The 19,971-nt window shown below is 50.0% G+C and overlaps 1 protein-coding gene across 2 annotated transcripts; it reads left to right on the top strand.

Moving 5' to 3' along the window:
- The first annotated feature begins 1,850 nt into the window (after window positions 1-1,850).
- On the top strand, window positions 1,851-19,187 carry IL20RB (interleukin 20 receptor subunit beta). 2 transcript variants are annotated; one of them, XM_041004494.1, is made up of 7 exons: window positions 1,851-2,743; window positions 8,007-8,133; window positions 9,537-9,727; window positions 10,926-11,050; window positions 12,552-12,702; window positions 14,789-14,931; window positions 17,786-19,187. In XM_041004494.1, exons 1-7 carry the CDS (start codon window positions 2,704-2,706, stop codon window positions 17,891-17,893), a joined length of 885 nt encoding a protein of 294 aa, XP_040860428.1. In that variant the 5' UTR covers window positions 1,851-2,703; the 3' UTR covers window positions 17,894-19,187. The 2 variants fall into 2 exon arrangements, with proteins under 2 accessions (XP_040860428.1, XP_040860417.1); XM_041004483.1 differs by lacking the exon at window positions 1,851-2,743 and having other exon boundaries at window positions 7,839-8,133.
- Window positions 19,188-19,971: the final 784 nt, after the last annotated feature.

Below are 19,971 nucleotides of genomic sequence, written 5' to 3'. Positions count from 1 at the left end.
GTGATCCAACAACCAAAATCATTGGAGAATTTAACTCGTCTCACTATTCTGAAACACTGTTTCTGGTTTTCAAATTTTAAAATTGAAATGGCATTTGCTTTTTTAAAATGTGGACCCAAGGGCTATTCTGAATGAAGTCTGGATTTCCTGTTAAGGGAGGTTGTTGGGGGATGTTATGTGGGAAAGAAAAATTCAGTTATAACTGCAGGAGAATAGTTTGGCAGAATTAAGCGTTTTAATTGGTCACACCCAAAGGAAAGAATTGAGGTCAAAGGAGGTTAAATTCCTCATGGCCGAACAGATAAACATTAGGGAGGAAATTGGAAACTAAAGTGTGTCCAAAAGAGGTAAAAAGAGAGGCAGGACTTGAAAATTTTAGAACTTGAAAGTGTGTGGAACTCTCAGCCGGAGAGGCTTGGAAGCAACAGAGTTAAGGCCAGAGGAATCCAGCTGTTTACTCCTTGTTACTTCCAGGGGGTGTGGGAATGTTACAACTAAATATAAGTGAGCCTAAACAGGTCATACAAGATTTAGGAATCTGCAAGCAGAAGGGACTCTTGTTAAACAGGGCAAAAGAGCATTAAGACAATGTAACAGCTCTGTGTTCATGCCAGGGCTTGTCCAGGGCTCTACAACCCTGAAAGCGTTGCGACCTGGGTTCGTTTTTGTAAAATTTTGTTTTCATTTTTGTAAAAATGAATTTATTTTTCTTGGAAAGGCAGATTTACAGAAAGAGAAAGATCTTCCATCCCGGGTTCACTCCCCTTGGTGGCCACAGTGGCCAGAGCTGAGCCCGATCCAAAGCCAGGAACCAGAAGCCTCTTCCAACAGCCTCTTTCGGGTCTCCCATGGGTGCAGGGTCCCAAGGCTTTAGGCCATTCTCTACTGCTTTCCCAGGCCACAAGCAGGGAGCTGGTTGGGAAGTGGAGCAGCCGGGACACAAACCAGTGCCCACATGGTATCCCAGTGCATGCAAGGTGAGGACTATAGCCACTAGGCTATGGCACCAAGCCCACCTTACATTCATTCTAGATCTGGCCCTGAAGAGTGCCCTCTTAGGGTTCAGGGCATTATCCTCCTTGGCCAACAAACTTCCATTTCCTCAATTGCTTTTTCTGCCTCTCCATGAAGCCTTTTGTTTGCTTGTTTTTATGATTAAATAGCAGATGTTTGAGTGGCAATTAATAGGGCCAACATTCCATTTTTGTACAGTAAAAAGTAGATTCAGTGTTTCAGCAATTCATCTTTAGACATGGATGATCTCCAACTCAGACAGTGAAAATTAGCTAGAGAAGTGCCACGGGAGGAGGGCCTGTTGGTTTGGGCTTGTAGAGATAGTGATGAGGTGGTATTGAAAGGGTATCTCAAAACCAAGAGAAAGCCAAGAGGACCCAAATAGGAGTAGGGGCTGGCAGGTGACAGACACAACCCTCAATGACATGGCCCAGACAAAGGCAGATAGTTCTTAGACCAGAGCTTGAAAAGGATTCAGAAACTCATGCTCGGGACAGACATTTACACAGTGTTCAAGTTGCTGCCACATGCCGTATCAGAGTGCCTGGCTTGAGCCTGGCACAGTGGCCGAACAGCCAATGTTCTTGCCTTTAACATGCCGGGATCCCATATGGGTGCTGATTCTAATTCTAGCGGCCCCACTTCCCATCCAGCTCCCTGCTTGTGACCTGGGAAAGCACTAAAGGACGGCTCAAGTCCTTGGACCCCAGCACCCACTGTTGGAGACCCGGAAGAAGTTTCTGGCTCCTGGCTTTGGATCCATCTGCTCAACTCTGGTCATTGTGGCCATCTGGGGAGCAAACTAGCAGGTGGAAGACCTCTGTCTGTGTTCCTTTCTATGTAAATCTTCCTTTCAAAAAACAAAATCAAAAAACACATTTATCCACTACTGCATTTGCACATTAGGGTGTTTATGTTCTTACAAAGCTAAACTGTAAGGATCAAAACTCTTAATGTTTTATTTCAGTATTTTAAAAATTGGGTTGAATTTCTCAGTAATACGTTCACCTGGCTCAGTAATCCAATGCCATCAAAAATATAAAAGTAGAAAAAAAAATCCATAAAAGGAAAGAAGTCTTGTTTTCATTTTTCTCCTCTTTCTTCCCAGGTCCCACTCCCTCTGCCCCAGGGTAATCAATCTTGCGAGTTTCTCATATTTCCTTCCAAATCTGTTTTCAAAATGCAAGCAAGTTTGAAATCCATGTCCTTAATTTCTTCAATTTTACAAGGGTACTCTTTGTAAGAGCTCTGCTTTTTCTGAAGTCTTGGCAGAAACAGATGCTCAGCACCCAGCTCGGGTGACCTGCTAGCACTGGCTCTAGGAATATTCTGGGTCCCCCAAAGACAGTCTGTGGCTCTGGTATCTCCTCCAGGCAGATTCTAAATCTCCCCTGAGTTTCTCTGGAACTCTGCAGCCACGCCCCCTGATGCAATATGTGGGTTTGCACCTGGCAAGAGGAGGGTGCAGCAGAGCCCGCCCCTTCTGAGCTGTCTGGGCCAGCTTCTCTTCCCAGAACAGTTGAGGTTTCTCTGGGACTCAGACCTCGGCTTGGACACGTACATTCTGAAACAAGATGGCTGAGATGAACAGAGCACTTCATCCTGGGAGGACTTGATGTCCCGGATCAAACTGGGTCTGCTGAACAGACTCTTACTGTGGTTTTAGAAGACGTTTGGACAAGTCTCGTCATGTGGTTCTTCGGTGCCTTGATTCCATGTTTGCTCGCGGGTAAGTAGGAATTAGAATGCAGCCCATAGTTTGGGTCTCAAATATAAGTTAAGATGGTGAAAATACTTTGCCAGGGCTTGGGATTAAAATGTGAATGTATGGATAGGACATCTTATGTGTGTTTGTAAAAGTTTTCTAAACCTCCTAAGCATCTGTCCTCGCATCCCTCGAGAAGGGAAGAGAACTAGGGGTGGCTGTTCAGTGTAGTGGTTGGATGCCGCTGGGAACATCTGCGTCTTGCGTGAGGGTTAGCCTCATTGTGGCTTTCTGATCATGTGAGCTCTGGGAGGCAGCAGGGGATGGCTCACACGCTTTGGGTACCTGTCACTCACCTGGGAGACTCGTGTCATTCCTTCCTCCTGGCTTCTGCCTGGCCATGGTGAGCATCTGGGGAGTGAACTAACAGATGGGAGATCTCTCTGTGCCGCTTCAATAAATATTTTTAAAAAGAGAAAAAAATTACACTCCATTTGGGAGTTTATCTGCAAATATCCACAGAAAAATCTGGAAAGATACATCATCAAAAATAAATATTCTAAAGAGTAGCAGAGTCTCATCACGCCTTTTGTTATTTATCTCATCTTCTGGTCTTGGGGAGCACCGTGTAGTTCTGCGTGTGGTGGGGGAGGTAAGGACAGGAGAATAGCAGAGTGCATGTTGATAGCAGCTTGTGAGCTTAATACTGAGTACAGGCTTGCAAGCATGGGTTTTTCTGGTAGTCATTGCAGAAAACGCACTCAGTAACATTTTGAAAGATCCTTGGCTTAGGGTATTTTCCACACCAGTGAGATCATGTAATTTCCTCTTTGTACTCATGGTTGTTTGTAGCTACCCCAACTGTTTGACATCTCTTTGTGTCAAATCACATTTTCTAATTTGTATCCTGCATGATACTGCTCACTGCACTGTTACTGGGATCCTTGTATGTTTTCTGCATTTTTTTTTTAACAGAACTAATTGTGATTGTTAACGAGCAATGAATTAGGGCTAAAGCAATTTGCAAATATCTACAACTGGCTTAAATATCAAGTTCACAGTGTTTCCTCTCCCACCTCAAAAGCCTTGTTGGCTCCCAGGGGTTATCAGGTGCCAGCCACTTTGTGCTGCTTGTTTGTCCTGATCCAGCATACTTAGGCCCCACCTCACAGTTGGTCAACCCTCTTTCTCACCACTTCTTGGACTGGAGACAGCAGCGTCTTCACAGCCTGTGTGTTGCAGCCTCCTCTCTGACTTCGTTGGCATGTTTCCCCAATGCCAGCACCGTTTCCAGTTCTTCCTCCGCCAGGCCGGTGCTTTCATCAGCATTCAGATGGCGCAGTGGGGTGGGGAGGTCTCCCAGACCTTCCCAGACCTCTCTTCTCTGCCCCGGGCCCCACACACTCCTGGGTGGGTATTTATGGGGGTGCATGTCTTCTCCTGGCTGATGGCAGTGCCTGGACATCTTCACCGTGTCTGGCACGAGGATGAGCATGGTGGTTTGGTGTTACTTGGTTGATGATACAGTTTTGGGGACAAAAATGTTAGCAGAGAAACACACCTCCACTAAGCCAAAGGGAGAAGACAGGGAGGACAAAGGAGAAGAGGAAAGACACTTTTTAAATTCGACATTTCTTCAGTTGAGTCTCTTTCAAGTCCTATCTTGAAAATGTTGGTTTCAAGCAGATCTGCAGGCAAATATACTCTCCTGACGTTATCTTACAGAAGTGTACACAGAGAGAAAGCAAAGGGAAAGTGGGTGGAAATCAAAGACATTGAGACCAGGACGCTCTGTGCAGGTATGTCGGCTCCGTCACCTGTTAGCCTCATAAATCCTGTAACTTCACACGCCTCCGTGATTTCCTTGTACGTTTAGTCAATGGGAGAATTGGGATTTGACACAGAGGTGGCCAGCTCCAGTGCCTGTACCCTTTGTGCTCCGCAGAGAAGACAGGCATTGCAGCAAATAGGAAGCAGGGACAAGGTGAAGAAAATAAAGAATGTGCTGCCTTTTCTGATGTGAAAAAACTATTGAAGGATGTGGATGAGGGGCGCCCCGATAGAGAGGTTCTTCCAGGAAAGAGGAAGATTTTTGCCTGGAAAGCTTGCCCAAAACTGTCATGGTGGACAAGGATTCCTGTTACCTCAGCTGCACTGACTCAGGATGTTAGGAAACAGGTGTCCTGTATAAACCTTAGAGCAGCAAAAGGGAATCATTTCAGAGGGACGAAGGCTTAGGAAAACAGAAGCGAGAGCTCGTCTAATCTCCCTGAGAGCTCAGACCTGGTCCCCTTGCTCTAGCTTCACTCATGTCGTCTTTCTGAGCACTTCTTATTGCTGGGGACTGGGCTGCTTAGAGGGAGAAGCAAAGCAGAACGTGAGAGCCTTCTGGGAAATACGTCACAGGTAACGGTCATAGTTATTACTGTAAGAAAAAATTTATTCATTTTTATTTGAAGGAAGCTTTTACCGAGACAGGAGAGACAGAAAGAAAGGTCTTCCATCCGCTGGTTCACTCCCTCAGTGGCCGCAATGGCCGGTACTGAGCTCATCTGAAGCTAGGAGCCAGGACTCAGGAGCGTCCTCGGGGTCTACGATGTGGGTGAAGGCTCCCAAGACTGGAGCCATCTTCTGCAGCTTTCTTAAGGCATAGCAAGGAGCTATAATCAGAAGTGGAGCAAGCTGGGACAGGAGCAGGTGCCCTTGTGGAATGGTGATGCTGCAGGGTCCATGATTGGCTTACTGAGCCACCATCCCTGCCAGTGATAGTTTTTCTTTAGTCACATAAGTGAAGTCTAAATCAGTGATTCCCATTCTCAATTGCACAGTAGAACGAGCTGGCACTTCATGGCCAGAGTCTGAATGAATCACTCACTGGCTGAGGCGCCTTAGAAAAGTAGGATAATGGGAAATTTATATTAAAAAAATTAAAGCTCAGCCTGATCCTTATATCTGGTGCAAAAACTAAATCAAAATGGATCACTGTCTAAATGTACAATGTAAAACTAAAATCTTCAAGAAAAAACACAGGAGAAAATCTTCAAAACTAAGCAATAAGTTTTTAGATTTATACTGGAAAACAAAAATTATAAAACAAAAAATTTGTTAGACTTTATCAAAATATAAAACTTTTGCTCTGCCAAAGAACCTGTTGGGAGGATTGCAAGTAAGGCTATAATAGACGTAGAGAAAAGATCAAGTTCCTAGAACGCACAGACGATGCTCTGAGCCGGCAATGGCAGCGTCCCACGTTGGATGTTGGTGCCACTTGTGAGCTAGCTCCCTAAAGTGGAAGATGGCTCCCACGTGGGAGCACTCACACGTACAGCCACATGGCAGACATCGTTGGACTTCTAAGAGCCTGGCTTGGGTCTGGCCCAGCCCTGGATATTACACCGCTTTGGAGAGTGGACCAATGGATATAATATCTCTTTGTTTCTCCTTCTCTTTGTAACTTTGCCCTTTTTAAAATTCAACTGCAGAAAATCAAAATCAATTTTAAAAACTGTCTAGATGGCATGGAGTGATATTTCACTGAAGGGGATGCCAAGATGGCAAAGAAGCACTGAAAAGATGTTCCACACGATCAACTGGAGGGTAAATGCAAATTAAAGCCCACTGAAATAGCAGTTATCTGGATTGCTACATTTTTTAAAAGTGACAAAACCAAATTTTTGGGCACAGTGCATTAGCCTAGTGGCTAAAGTTCTTGCCTTGCATGCATCAGGATCCCATTTGGACATTGGTTTGTATCCTGGATGCTCCATTTCCCATCCAGATCCCTGCTTGTGGCCTGGGAAAGCAGTGGAGGACGGCTCAAAGCCTTGGGACCCTGCACCCATGTGGGAGACCTGAAAGAGGCTCCTGGCTTTGGGCTTAGGATCAGCTCAGCTGATCCTGTTAGAGCCATTTGGGGAGTGAACCAGCAGGTAGAATATCTCTATCTCTCCTTCTCTTTGTAAATCTGATTGTACAATAAAAAAAAAAAATATTTTTAAAAGAGTTGGCAAGGATGCAGAGAAAGTGGATTGCTTATACAATGCTGGTGGTAATGTAATGTGTGGTATACTCAGGCTGGAAAGTTTGACCAGTTCCGTAGATGTCTCATTATCTGATGTTTTTGCATGAATTGATTGAGGTTATACATTTTTGCTGCTTATCTACAGGGTATATATATATATATATACTCATATATTCATATATATCTAATTTTTCAGCATTTAATTCTGTTTGAAAGGCAGAAATACAGAGAGAAAGAAGAGAGAGAGAAAGAAGAGATGTGAGAGAGATCTTTCACTTGCTCTTTCACTTTCCAAATGGCCACGATGTCGAGCATATTGGTGTATTAGCTATGTTGAGTCCTCCTATCCATGAACTTAGTATGCCTAGTGCCCCTCTTGGCTGCACTCCCCAGCTGACCTGAGCCTGCGCTCTCCAGCGGGCAGCTGTTGCCTCGTTTGGCCTTTTTGGGTGACATGAAGGGATGGACCTTGGTACCCAGAGGTTGCAACAAGCAAGATAGGGAATTAAATTGAAGCTGGCAGGAGCCTGCACAGTATGTGATGATAGAGAGTGAAGGCCGGGTTTAAACAAATTGCCTTGGGTCATGTAGGAGTTGCAAAGTCAAGGCCTGAATTCAGGTCAGTGTGACATAAGAGTCAAAGAAATGCGTCACTGTTTCCTCATTGTACAATGCAGAAACTGATAATCTTCCTCTTACTGTGGTGGAGGATTGCAAGAATCAATCATGTAGCAATCTAGTACATGATCTAGATAGAACCAAGTTAGTTATTAGTAGTAGTATTAATATGTAATTTTATAACCAAGTCAGAATTACAGTGACAGCAAGAATTGATCATGAATACAACTCGGATGAAATTAGAGTTGTGTCTGACTCATAAATAGGTGAGAACTTGCAGTATGTATTTTTAAAAAAATATATGTATTTGTTTGAAAGGCAAAGTGAGAGAGAGAGAGAGAATCTTCTATCAACAGGTTCACTCCTCGAATGACTGCAATGACCTGAGCCAGTCCAAAGTAGGCGCTTCATCTGAGTGTCCCATGTGGGTGCACTTGGGTGCACACTGCTGTTTTCTCAGGCACATTAGCAGGAAGCTGGATCGGAAATGGAACCGCTGAACATGAACCGGCACCCGTATGGGATGCTGGTGCTGTAGACGAAGGCTTTACCTGCTGACTATGGTGTCAGCCCCCACGGTAGACGTCACTGGAAGCTGTAGCAAGCCCCCCAGGAGCTCTCCCATCATCTTGTCTATGTTGATCTCAGATGGAGTGGTCGTTCTGCCCGCCCCTTCGAACCTCTCTGTGCACTCAACCAACATGAAGCATCTCTTCATCTGGAGTCCGGTGACCTTTCCAGGAGAAACCGTGTACTATTCTGTCCAGTACCAGGGGTGAGTGTTTTGCTTTTTAATTAACTTTTCCCTCTTCAACATCAGTGGCTTCCTGAAGGGCCAGCACTTCCTCCTCAGCCCAAGGAGGCTGTGTGAGCCCAGAGGTAGGACGTTTCCCATGAGCTGGCTTCTCTGTCTGCAGAGACTTTGGGAATGTTGAAGAAATGAGAGGGATTTTTCTTAAGAATTTGACAGTGAACTTGATGAGAACACAGTGGTTTAGACACAATTTTGTGTGGCTTTCAGCAGTGAGTCACTGTCCGCTGAATCTGATTCTGAATGAGATGGATTAACAGATGGAGACTTGAATCTTGTAGGGGCTGGGTGAAACCTCAGTTTTCTTAACTCTGCACTTACACCTGTGAGCCAAAGCAAAGCATGACCCTGCAGATGAACTTGGGGCTAAGCAGGCCCGCCTCTTCTTTAGGTGCTCACGGTTGTGGAAGAGTATCAGGGACTCAAGTGCTCAGTACATTCCATCACCAGTGAATGCAGGCCGAGCACCCACGTGTGTGGACATTGTTGCGGACTCAAGGATGCAGCTAACACCTGCGTGGAGGAGGCTGCAGACAGAACGTTCCGTAGGGCTGTCAGCACTCTCCCAGGTGGCAGCTGCTAGCCACAAGTGGCTGTAAAAAGTTAAATTAGTTAAAAGTATTTGCTTCCTCATTCCCATTAATTGCAGTTCAAATGCTCCCTGGGCATGTATGGCTAATGGCTACTATACTAAAAAGCATGGCAATTTCCCATCATTGGATAAAGTTCAATTGGGCAATAGTGCTCTAGGCCATTGTCGATACTGACCAGTGCTAGAAAGAATCCGAAAGGCTGAGTGAGATAGCGAGTTGATTCAGCAGCTCCATTATAGCGGTCAGGAAGGCGAGGTGATGGTTATGTCCTATCTCACTGACAGGAAAAGCAGGCACTGAACAGCCATGGCAGGGTGGTTGAGACAAATAGCCAATCACAAATGGGGAAGGCAGAAAGAGCTGACCACGATGGGGAAGAGCATCATGCCAAGAGGCAGGGAGAGGGCCAGTCCCTGAGGCCATCGAAGAGCCTGGGCTCCTTTGAAGGGCTACAGGGTGTCATTAGGAGAGAATGTCATGAAGAGTGACGTGTGGAACCAGGAGCCCTCAAAGCAGGGGATGATGGTGGCTGAGATTAGGGAAGTGACTGGGGGAGTGCACAGCCTGGGGTTTGTGCCTAGTGCTTCCTTTACCTGGTGATGGAAGGAGTAAGGATGGCTGATGAAGACGGACAGTACAGCAAGCGGGGTATGCAGCAACGGCTTGTCTTGCTGACTGACGTGGAGTAGAGGAGTGAAGGCACCTCCTTGCTGCTGTCATGGAGCCTGGGTCGGAGGGACTGCTGTGACACCGTGCCTTCCTTTCCTTGACCAGGGAGTATGAGAGCCTGTACATGAGCCATGTCTGGATTCCCAGCAGCTGGTGCTCCCTCACTGAAAGCCCCCAGTGTGACGTCACTGACGACATTACCGCCACCGTGCCATACCACCTCCGTGTCAGGGCCACACTGGGTTCACAGACCTCAGCCTGGAGCACCCTGAAGCACCCCTTCAATCGAAACTCAAGTAAGACCCTTCTTTATCCCACCTCACTCCAATAGCGTTCTCTTAGGATTTTTTTTTTTTTTTTGCATCAAAATAGTTTTTGCAAAGCTAGGATGTTGTGAGCCCAAACATTCCTTACTGTTGCATTTTGAAAATGGCTCACTCCTTTCCCACCTTGCCTTTGTATCCTGACAGTGTGTGTTGGGGCCTGCAGGTGGCAGGGATGCCAATGCTGGGCACCTAGCAGGAAAGCTGGCTCCCTAGTCATGCTCCATAGCCTGCACTGCCTCCTGCCTGGTGCCTCATCAGCCCTGTAGCAGTGGCTGTCTGAGCAGCTGCAGTGTGGAGACAGATGTGTACACGCCACAGAGCCACACGGATGTAGCCTTTCCATGGTCACTGGAAAAGAAATGACCTTGCTTATGCAATAGTTCCTGGATAGGGTCTTGGAAGGAAGTGAGAAAGAAGGCAGAGTTGGCCAGACATGGCTGAGTGCTAGCAACGGCGAGGGTGTACATGATCACATGTGTTGGGTGGCCAGGGGAAGCAGCTGGTCACACGGGAAAGGCAATGATAGGAACAGTTGGTGGAGGCTGGTTACAATGCAATCATGTGGCTGCTGTGTGGTTTGGTGACCTGCAGAGTGGCCAACCCATGCCCAGGTAGCCAGCCAGCTTCCTGATGTATAGCAGGCAAATCCATGCCTCTCGTGACTTAGCTCACGGGTGTTCACGCCTGCAGGGTGAAAATATGCCTCAGTGTGCCATGTAGACACTCTCAGGCGTGGGCGTTAAGCAAGCACTTACAAACAGCATCTGCTTGCTTAATTGAGCCAAGAGTGGGGTGGTTTCTGCTAAGGCTGAGCAGTAGGGGAAGGAACGTTTTGAAAGGGAACCAAAATGTTGACTCTTTTGTCATGTTCCTGAGAACCTATGACTTGATTGCAGTGAAGGGATTAAAAAATAAAAAAAAAATAATAAAAGTAACTGTCATTTTTGTTGTTTGCTTTTGCAATCATTCCTCACCTGAAAAGTGAGTGCTGAGCATCTGCTGGGCACTGGAGAGTGCCTGTGTGTGGGTCACAGGTGCCAGGAAGCTGCAGCTAACCCCCCCCATCCCCACAGGGGCTGGCCTGTGCCCCCGATGACCTGGTCCTGCTGGGCCAGAGAAACCAAGTCCTGCGTGGGACTGACTCATTCAGCCCGTGTCTTGCCCTTAGCCATCCTCATGTGCCCTGTGGTGCAGCTCTCCAAGGATGGCTTGCACCTGGTCATCGAGCTGGAGGACCTGGGGCCGCATTTTGAGTTCCTTGTTGCCTACTGGAAGAAAGAAGCTGGTGCCGAGGTGAGACTTGGGGCCTAGGAGAGGGTAGGCAGGAAGGAGACACGCTGGCCGGGGTGGCCTGATGGGCAGCAGTCCAGGGGAAAGTGTGGGAAAGGAGAGTTAGGGGACACTGACAGCCCTGCCCCTGTCAATCCTGTCCTCAGAGAACTGCCTGGGTCCATCGTAAGCACTGGTTGGACGCCTTTTCTGGCCGATCTTTTGAAGTATGGGGGTTGCCTCCTTGCCCTGAACTCCAACCTGGTTGGACCCACAATGCTGTTTCAATGCATCTCTCTCCCACCTCAGGTGTTACAGGCAGCAGCCCAGGGGTTTTCTGATGAAGGCACGATTGCATAAGCATGAGGCTGCGCGCCTCTCCAGGGTGTGGACTTTGGCCAGCTGCAGAGGTGGGCAGGGTGCCAGGGACTGGCTTATGGCCTATGGAGGCCTGGCTGCCCTCTTCCGAGTCCTCCTTGCTGCCCTTCTCCTGTAGCCTGCTCTGGCTGGAGCTTGCTCCCAAGCCCTGGTCCTCCTCACTCCTCCCTGCCCGTGCCTTTGGACCCCTTGGGTTTGGCTGTTTTTGCTACATCCTCTCATTTTTGTTCTGCTTCGTGCCACAGGTATTCCATTTCCCAAGATGCCAAATCCTTAGGAGAAGAATCTGTCTGGTCTTGCTCCTCTTACCGGAGCACCCCCAGGCAGTCACAGGGGACTGGACTCTTCTCAGATCCAGAGACTTCATAGCAGCATCTGGGAGGCTGGGTACATGTACCACCTGCATAATAAGGCATGGCAGGGCAGTCAGGGCCTGCTGGGAGGACATGGCATTGCCAGCCAGCCAGAGGGCACCAAGGAGGGCTAGGCAGGGCCTGGGCAGGAGGAACATACCACTCCATCAGAGTTTTGGGGCGAAGCCATTCTCCACCCTTGATAACTGGCAGGGCAGGTGGTGGGCAAGGCAAGTGTACCCTGAGTCACACAGGCTTGGTCCAGACAAGCCTCCACAGGCTCCAGCACAGTTCTGACCTTGAAGAGCAGGTGGAGGCGGACGGGTGGATAGATAGGGGAAGGGTGGGCCCGGCCCTGCCCTGCCTGGCCCGCCAGCTGCACTGCTGTGATGCCCTGATCCCTCCTGACAGTGTAGGCCACCGCAAGGCCTGCCGAATAAGATCGCTGGCCTTCAGTAACTGCCCAAATGTCTGCTGTTTAAAGCAGTGCCCTCTCGTCTCTCTTCCTGTTTGCCTTGCTGTTTTCTTTGCAGCCTTATACAACTACCATCAATTGGTATTTTGTCTGTTTCCATGATGCAAGTGCTGCGGGAACAGGATCTTTGTCCATTTTATTCAATGCTGTGTCCTTCTGTGTGGCAGTATACCTGGCACAGGGCCAGCTCCCGAGAGATGTGAATGAGCGAAGGAATGCAAGCATCCCCGAATGGGAGACAGCCTTCATCTGGAAAGGCAATGTCTGCAGCTTGCCCCTCTGGCTCTTCTCATCACTGTGTTGTTCTGATCTTTCGAAGGAACACACCAAAGTCCTGAGGAGTGAGGGCGTCCCGGTGCACCTGACCACCATGGAGCCGGGAGCCACATACTGCGTGAAGGCCCAGACCTACGTGAAGGCCATCAGGAAGCACAGCGCCTTCAGCCAGGCACAGTGCATCGAGGTGCAAGGTGAGGGTGGCCTGCTCGGGCCCGCTGACAGCCCCAGCACACACACATTTGCTGCACGTGGGTGCTAGGCGCCTGCCGCCGGAGGCTGGCTGGGTTCCCTAGAGGGTCCAGTGTGGGCCTGGCCTGCTGTCAGGAGCACTTTGGCCTGGGGTCAGAGGTTGCAAGGCTGGCTCCCTGGGTGAGCCTGGCCTCGTAGGCGGGCACCACATTGTGGCTGTGCAGCACAGCTCCTTTCATTCCGAAGGAGGGACCTTCAGCAGAGTCCATGGAATCGTCCTGATTCAGTTTTTCCTCTTGGGTTTTCATGCTTTTCTAAACAACAGTGCTTAAAGATCCTCTGAAAAGAAATAAAACTGAACAATCTTAGGACCTTTGATCCTGTCCATCAAGTACCACCAGTTATATATACTCTGTCTTTAAAAATGAAGATTTATATGGAAATTTTTCCTTTTCCCCTTCTTCCCTATCCCTTTTATAGAGATTAGCTCCCTGTGTATCCTTCTGAAGGCTTGCGAGTGTGTGTGTGTGTGTGTGTGTGTGTGTGTGTGTGTGTTGCCCTGCTGTGTGAAACAAGTGGTAGCGCTCTGTGCACTGCGGTGGGGCTTGTGTTTGTTCAGTTTACGCATCTTGTCATTATATTGTTCAAAAAACCCCCTCGTAGGCCTCTCGTGCTGCCTAAAATTCCATTGTACATATCCATCAAGAATGACTTCAGTCTCTTTTCAGTGAGCATTCAGTTTTTATTAAATATTTTGTTGTTAGAACCAATGTATTCATTAATTTCATTGTACATGGATCATTCTGCTGGCATGTATAGGTGAGAATACTTTTTAAAGTTTGTGGGAAAAACTGTTTTAAAAATCTAAGGTCACTTTGCTACCAAAAGTTAAAAATTGAAAGCCACCTGTAGTTTTGTCCAAACATACATTTGGCATGGATCTTGGAGCCTCGTATCTGAGGGTCCAGTTCCGGGAAGTTGCTTTGCCAAAGGAGTATGTGTGTGAATTGTGACTGCAGTGTCACCCCACAGTCACTGCCCATGGTGGGCACATACTGGCATCTTGTAGCATGCATGTTTTGTGTCTGCTTTTCCATTAATGCCGTATCCATAACATTTACATATGGGTTTTCTAATTATTGTTTTATACTGCATTTTAAAATGTCAAACATGTTTAAGTCCAGCCAACACAGCTGAGCATGAAGTGGGAGGTACATGTCCCCTCTTCTGTCCTGTACCCCCAGCAGCTTTCCTCCGTAAGCTTGGCCCGTAATCTGGCCACTGTGTACGTGACATCTGCACTCTCTTGCACAAATGGGGTCCCCCGTTTGAGCACCATCCCCTCCTCTACGCTGAGCGGCCCGCCTTGAGGTGACGCAGAGCAGAGAGACGTGGAAAAAACCTCTCTGCATCTCGGGGGGGGTCAGACCTGACCTTGGCTGTTCCACTTTTCTTTGGAGTAAGCGACTGTAAGCAAGCAGCAGGACCCTCGCCCGGGTGAGGACCACAGGTTGCTACGGTCAACGCCTTGGGCGGGGCTGGTGGCAGGTGGAAGCCCCGTCCCACGTGGTAGACCTGCCAGGTCCTGGTCATGATGTGACCATTTTCTAAGCTTGACATTTCCTTCCAGGACGAGAACCAGTGCCAGGAGGAAATAGTGAGACATGCTTTGTTTTTGGTTCCCGCCCAGCTCCGTCCTGGGCTGTTCTTCAGCACCTCCCCCTCATCCTGCCTGGGACCTGGCACTCTTCCATCCCTCCCCACGCCCTGGCCCTGGCTGTGGTGCCAAGGTGCCTGCTGACACAGCTCGTCCCTTAGCACACATGCTCCTCTCTCCCCCTCCACCCAAAGGAAAAGACTCATCTTCTTGGGCCTTTTTGGAAACCAGGTGTTTTCAACTGCATTCTAGAAGGACGTTCTGAAGGTGGTCGGTTTAAGCTAACACCTCCCCCTGAGCGCACACCACATTGCAGGGTGTTGACATCTGTGGCCTGCGTGCGGAAACAACGCCAGGAAACAGGAGGAGGCCCGGCTCGGAGGTTTCCTCTGTGCCCGCTGTGCCTGAGCCCTGTGTGCTCTTGTTTGCAGGAGAGGCTGCCCCGCTGGCGCTGGCCCTGTTTGCATTCCTGGGCTGCATGCTGATCCTTGTGGTGGCGCCGCTCTCCATCTGGAAAATAGGCCGGCTGTTCCAGTACTCCTGCTGCCCTGAGGTCGTCCTTCCTGATACCTTGGTAATCTCACTTCCTTCCCCCCTGCCGTACTGAGCAGACGGGGTTGGCACCTTTCTTAGGCCTAGACACAGGCTGCGCTGGGTTTCCTGGGGTGTGCATGCACAAGGAGGTTCCTGCTTGGTCTGCCCTGCTGTTTTACTGTAACTAAAGACCACAGACTGGTGGCTGGAGAGACACAGAAGTCTGTTGGGTTCATGGTTTGGAAGGCTGGGGCGCCCATGTCCTGGGTTCCTGCCCCAGCTCAGTAGGTGGCAGAGAGCTAGAGCTCAGGCCTACAGGCCTTATTCATGTGTTCATGAGGACCACACGCATGACCCTGCCACTTCCTGAGGGTCCCCCTACAACCCTGCTGTTACCCTGTTCCAACACCTGTTTCGGTGGAGATGGTGGGAACATTTAAGCCATGACATCTTCTTTATTGCTCTTTTTTAAAAGAAGATTTATTTATTATTTAATTGAAAGGTAGAGTTATAGAGAAGGAGGGAGAGACCAAGCAGTCTTCTGTCCATTGGTGTATTCCCCAAATGGCTGCCATGGTCAGGGCTGGGGCAGGCTCTAGCCAGGGATCTGAAACTCCATTTAGGTCATCTTCTATGTGGGTGGCAGGGGCCCACGGACTTGGGTCATCTGCTTCATTCCCAGAAAATCCAGCAGGACACTAGTTTGGATGTGGGGCAGCCAGGATGCCAACCCATGCTCACATGGGCCACTGGCACAGGCATTGATTATGAGCAAAGAACGTGTGTGAGTGTGGCAGGCAAGCACCCCGCTTGGACTTTGCTGGAGGCGTGGGGTGACAGGGTAGCATGGGACTCCTAACAAGTCCAGGATTGTTGTGTCACTGTTGAGAACACCAAGCCTCATGCCTGAATCTCTGCAGTGGGGGCCAGCCCCGTGTGCCCGTCTGAAGGGGGACAGTACATGCAGGCTGCCAGCAGCACCAACCCCGTGCTGGATGTAGCTGCCCCCTCGGCTACCCCTGGACTTCAGCCTCATGCGGCAACATGATAAAACTTAAGCAGAAACAAAAGCAAACATCCCCATTGGGCCGGTGCCTTCCCTCAGCTGTCTCCTGGGAGGAAGGAGTTGACCCTTAGCTTCTGGACAGCAGCTAGGGCCAGAGCTGCCTGCAACTGCTCATCGCCCCAGCATCCTGAGACACCTGCATGGCCTGCTCTCATGCCCCTGCAGAAAGAGCACCAGCCCCCCTTCTGTTCAGTCCATCAGGTAATCTGTATAGCTGCTGCCCATGCTGGCATAGAGCTGGGGCCCGGTTCTGCTCTGAGGATGGACATGGCTTAACTCATGATAGTTTCCATTTTTTGTAAAGTGCATCGTGGTCCCTGCCTTCAGGTCCCTTCCCAGACCACTCAGATGACTGACTGACTCACTGCTCATCATGAGAGCAGTGTGGTGTGATCATGCAGGAGGATGAGGGAGCCCTTTAGTGAGAACTGGGGGACTCACAGTCCCTGAAGTGTGAAAGGATGTTCCTTCTGAGTTGCTGGGATCGTGTTTCATATGCACTAATTAGGCCACAATGCTATAGTCCAGCTCAGCTTTGTCCCTGTAGGCTGTAGAGGTGTCCTGTTGCAAGTGGGGGCGTTGGGGTCCCAGCTGTCACTGTGGGCATGCCAGTTCACCCTTCATGTCTGTTCTACAGGCATCCCTTGCCAGGAGGTGTCTAGCTTTGACTGCTTTTGCCCACCACCATCCTACTCTTTCTTTATTTGTATGAAAGACAGAACCAGAGAGAGAGAGAGCTTTTATCTGCTGGTTCACTCCCTCAAATAGCTGCAATAGCCATAATTGGTCCAGGCTGAAGCCAGGAGCTTCACCCCGGTTTCCCGTGTGGGTGCAGGGGCCTAAGCACTTGGGCCGTGTTCCACTACCTTCCCAGGTATTAGCAGGGAGCTGAAACAGAGAAGCTGGGACTTGAAGCGGTGCCCAATATGGTGTGCAGTGTTGGAGACAATCGCCTAACCCACCACATCACAACACTACCTCCTTGTTCCTGACTTCAGACTTTAGACAGGTTCTGTTTATGGTGTTGGGTGAGAGCCCAGGAGCCAAGTCCACTTGGGTGCAGCCTCACTGCTTTTCCTCTAGATGATCCTTCAAGTGATTAAAAAGCAATTTCCAGCCATCCTTGCAAAATCCACTCATTAATTAAACCATGAAAAATGACCAGTCAGAAACCCTTGACAATTCTTCAAGGAATCTTCCAGAGTTTTTGTAATTTTTTCTGTGTGCCTGAAACATTCCTATTCTCTCTAAAGCATGCAGTTTGGAATTTCTTTTCATTAAAGTTTATGTCGCTAAGCAAGAGTCGAAAGCAAAAATATGTAAGCCAGGAAGATGATATTAATTCTGCCTGGTGTATATTTAAAAATACACTTGTTTTCCCTGTCTTGTGTCCGTAGTTGTTTCAGATAGATGGGAGAAGATGCTGCAAGAATCCCTTCCCTTGTTGCTGTCATGTGTCAGTGAGTGTGGGTGACAAGGGGAACGGAGACGTGCCTCAGTCATTCTTCAATGGGCCATGTCAGGGACAGCCCTGTTGCCTTCGTAGAAAGTGAGATTTGTATGAGGTTGGCACAGTGGCTCAGCTGGCTAATCCGCTGTCATCTGCTGGGTGCCCCCGCAGCACTGGCCGTGGCAGACGCTTGCAAGGTGAACTAGTAGGTTGTTTCTCTCTCTCTCTGTCTAACCTCCTCCCCATCTCTGCCATGGCAATCAACACATACAGAAAATAAGAAAGTGAATGGATCCATTGGTTGGGAGTTTTGTGATGGTCTCTGCTCCTATGGCTGCTGTGGGCATCTAATGAGTAGTCATGACAATTCTTTTTCAGAAAATAACCAGCTCACCCCAGAAGTTAATCACCTGCCGAAGGGAAAAGGTGGACGCCTGTGCCGCGGTGGTGCTGTCTTCGGAGGAGCTCTTCAGGGCCTGGCTCTAGCAGCCTCGGCCGGAGCCGGGAAGCCGAGAGCCAGGGCCATGCCGCAAGGGAGATGTGATGGGGAGGCTGCCGTCCAGTTACCCAGGGAAGCCTGCTGAGTCCACGCCTGAAAGTGACTCCCGGGCCAGTGTGGCTTGGCAGGCAGAGCACTGAATGGGGCTGGAAGGTGTGACCTTGCTGCCGTTTCTAGCACAGTGGCCCCGGGGATGGCCAGGGGAGTTAGGGCGGTGCAGGATTAACTGCATACTTAATAGATTCACCTTCTCTCTCTCTCTCTCTCTCTCTCTCTCTCTCTCTCTCTCTCTCTCTCTGTCTCTCTCATAGGCACCCTGGGGGTTCGCACTTTCTTGGATGAGGAGGTGGGAAGAGCCTAGGCAAGGGAACTTGGCTCAGTTAGCTCTGCAGTGGGTGACCTGGAGGCAGGCAGGCCACAGCTCCAGTGACCGAGGGGCATGGCCCCTGGAGTTGATGCAGCATGTATGCCATGCTGAGGGCCACAGGCGGATGCGGGGCATTTGGGGGAGCATGCTGGAGGGTGCACACAGCCAGGGTAGGGCTGGCTCGCTCTCCTGTCCTGTAGCGCTGCTGTAAGGCGGAAGTGGCAATCAAAGGGGTCACCTTAAGTCGTCCGTCTGGTTCCTCCAGGAAGTGGCCTTGAGGGCTCTGTTGAGTGCAAGGAGGCCCCAGAGGATGCCTTTGAGTGGTAGGAAGGGGCGGGGTGACTGTGGGTAGAGCTGTGGGCAAGCAGGAGCTGTTTGTCCTGCCTGTCTGTGTGCCTCAGGGCGGGAGGCCAGCCCAGGGCAGGCGGCTAGCAGTGGCTTCGTCTGGCCAGCTTCTCCCACATGGATCCTGCCGGGACCCCATCTTTGTAAGACAGAGCATGAGGGGGTGCTCAGCTCGTCTCAGTGACCTCATGCAGAGCCCTCTGCTGGAAGCCATCATGCTCCCTTCAGCCCGGGCAGAGCAGGACAGGACAGAGGTGGTCTCCTGGAGGGTGAAGGTCTGTGTCTGCAACGACTCGTGCCCTGCGCCCAGCTCAGGCGCCTCCGAACGGGCTCATCTCCCGGCCTTCCAGCAGCAGTGGTGGAGGCTAACTGCTTCCACCAGATGGAGGAGCGAAGCTCGATTCCACCGAGGGACTCTTTCTTGACCCCGGACCCTAACACAGATTCCTCCAGGCCACCTCGGCCACTGTTACGCTGTGTGTTATGCAGAGGGTGTTAACATTGCATTTGACCTCAATTGCAGATGTGTTCTGCTCGGCAAAATAAAGTCGATCCTTTGTCATGGGTCACCATGTCCTCCCTGCCCCTCTTCCTGGGGGCACTGTGTCTTGTCACTACCTGCCCAGGCCCAGGACTGAGAAGTGACCCCTGACTTCCCTCCCTCCATCTCTCACAGCTGGTGCCAGGGCCTGGCATTGGGTCTTCTGTGGTTTCCCCAAGTGTGCAGTGCTGGTGCCGCTCAGCCCCACTGCCAGGAGCGCTGGTGTCCTGGGTACCTCTCCCTTCCTTTTCTGGGTTATCCCTCTCGTGTGGATCTGGGATGGGGACACTTGAAGGGGTGAGGAGGGGTGGCTGAAGAATGACCACAGGACAGCAGCTGGAAGGGGGCTGTTGTGGGCTACCCGGTAAGGCTGTTGCCCCAGTCATTAGGCTTGGCTTCCGGGGGGCCAGCAGTGGCACTAGCACAGGCGTCCTCGTCAGGACCTCTCGTAGAATCCCGCAGAGACAGGTGGACGGTGCTGGGAGGCACAGGTGTGTGTGTCCCCACAGCAGACCCCTGTGGCTGCTGCTCTCTGAACCCTGAAATTGCCCAACTCACTGGAATGTCTCTGACCCCCAGGATCCAGACCCGCGCTTTGAGTCCTCCTGCCTTCGGGGAGCCATTTCCTGGGTCCAGTGAATGAAGGCTCTCCCCATTCCAGTGTGACTGGGGGCAAATATTAAAAATGTGATAAGAGAGCAATGACGGGGTGGGTGTTTGCCGTAGATGCTGAGACACCTTCATCCGTATCATAGTGTCTGGGTCGGGTCCCTGCCGTGGCTTGGGCTCCAGATTCCTGCAGGTGCACACCG

The sequence above is a fragment of the Ochotona curzoniae genome, unplaced genomic scaffold, assembly GCF_017591425.1.
Source record: "Ochotona curzoniae isolate NIBS_2020 unplaced genomic scaffold, NIBS_Ocur_1.0 contig_1302, whole genome shotgun sequence".
In the NCBI taxonomy this organism is placed as follows: Eukaryota; Metazoa; Chordata; class Mammalia; order Lagomorpha; family Ochotonidae; genus Ochotona; species Ochotona curzoniae.
Note: the sequence above shows the minus strand (reverse complement) of the source record. Positions and strands in the feature narration are given on the sequence as shown.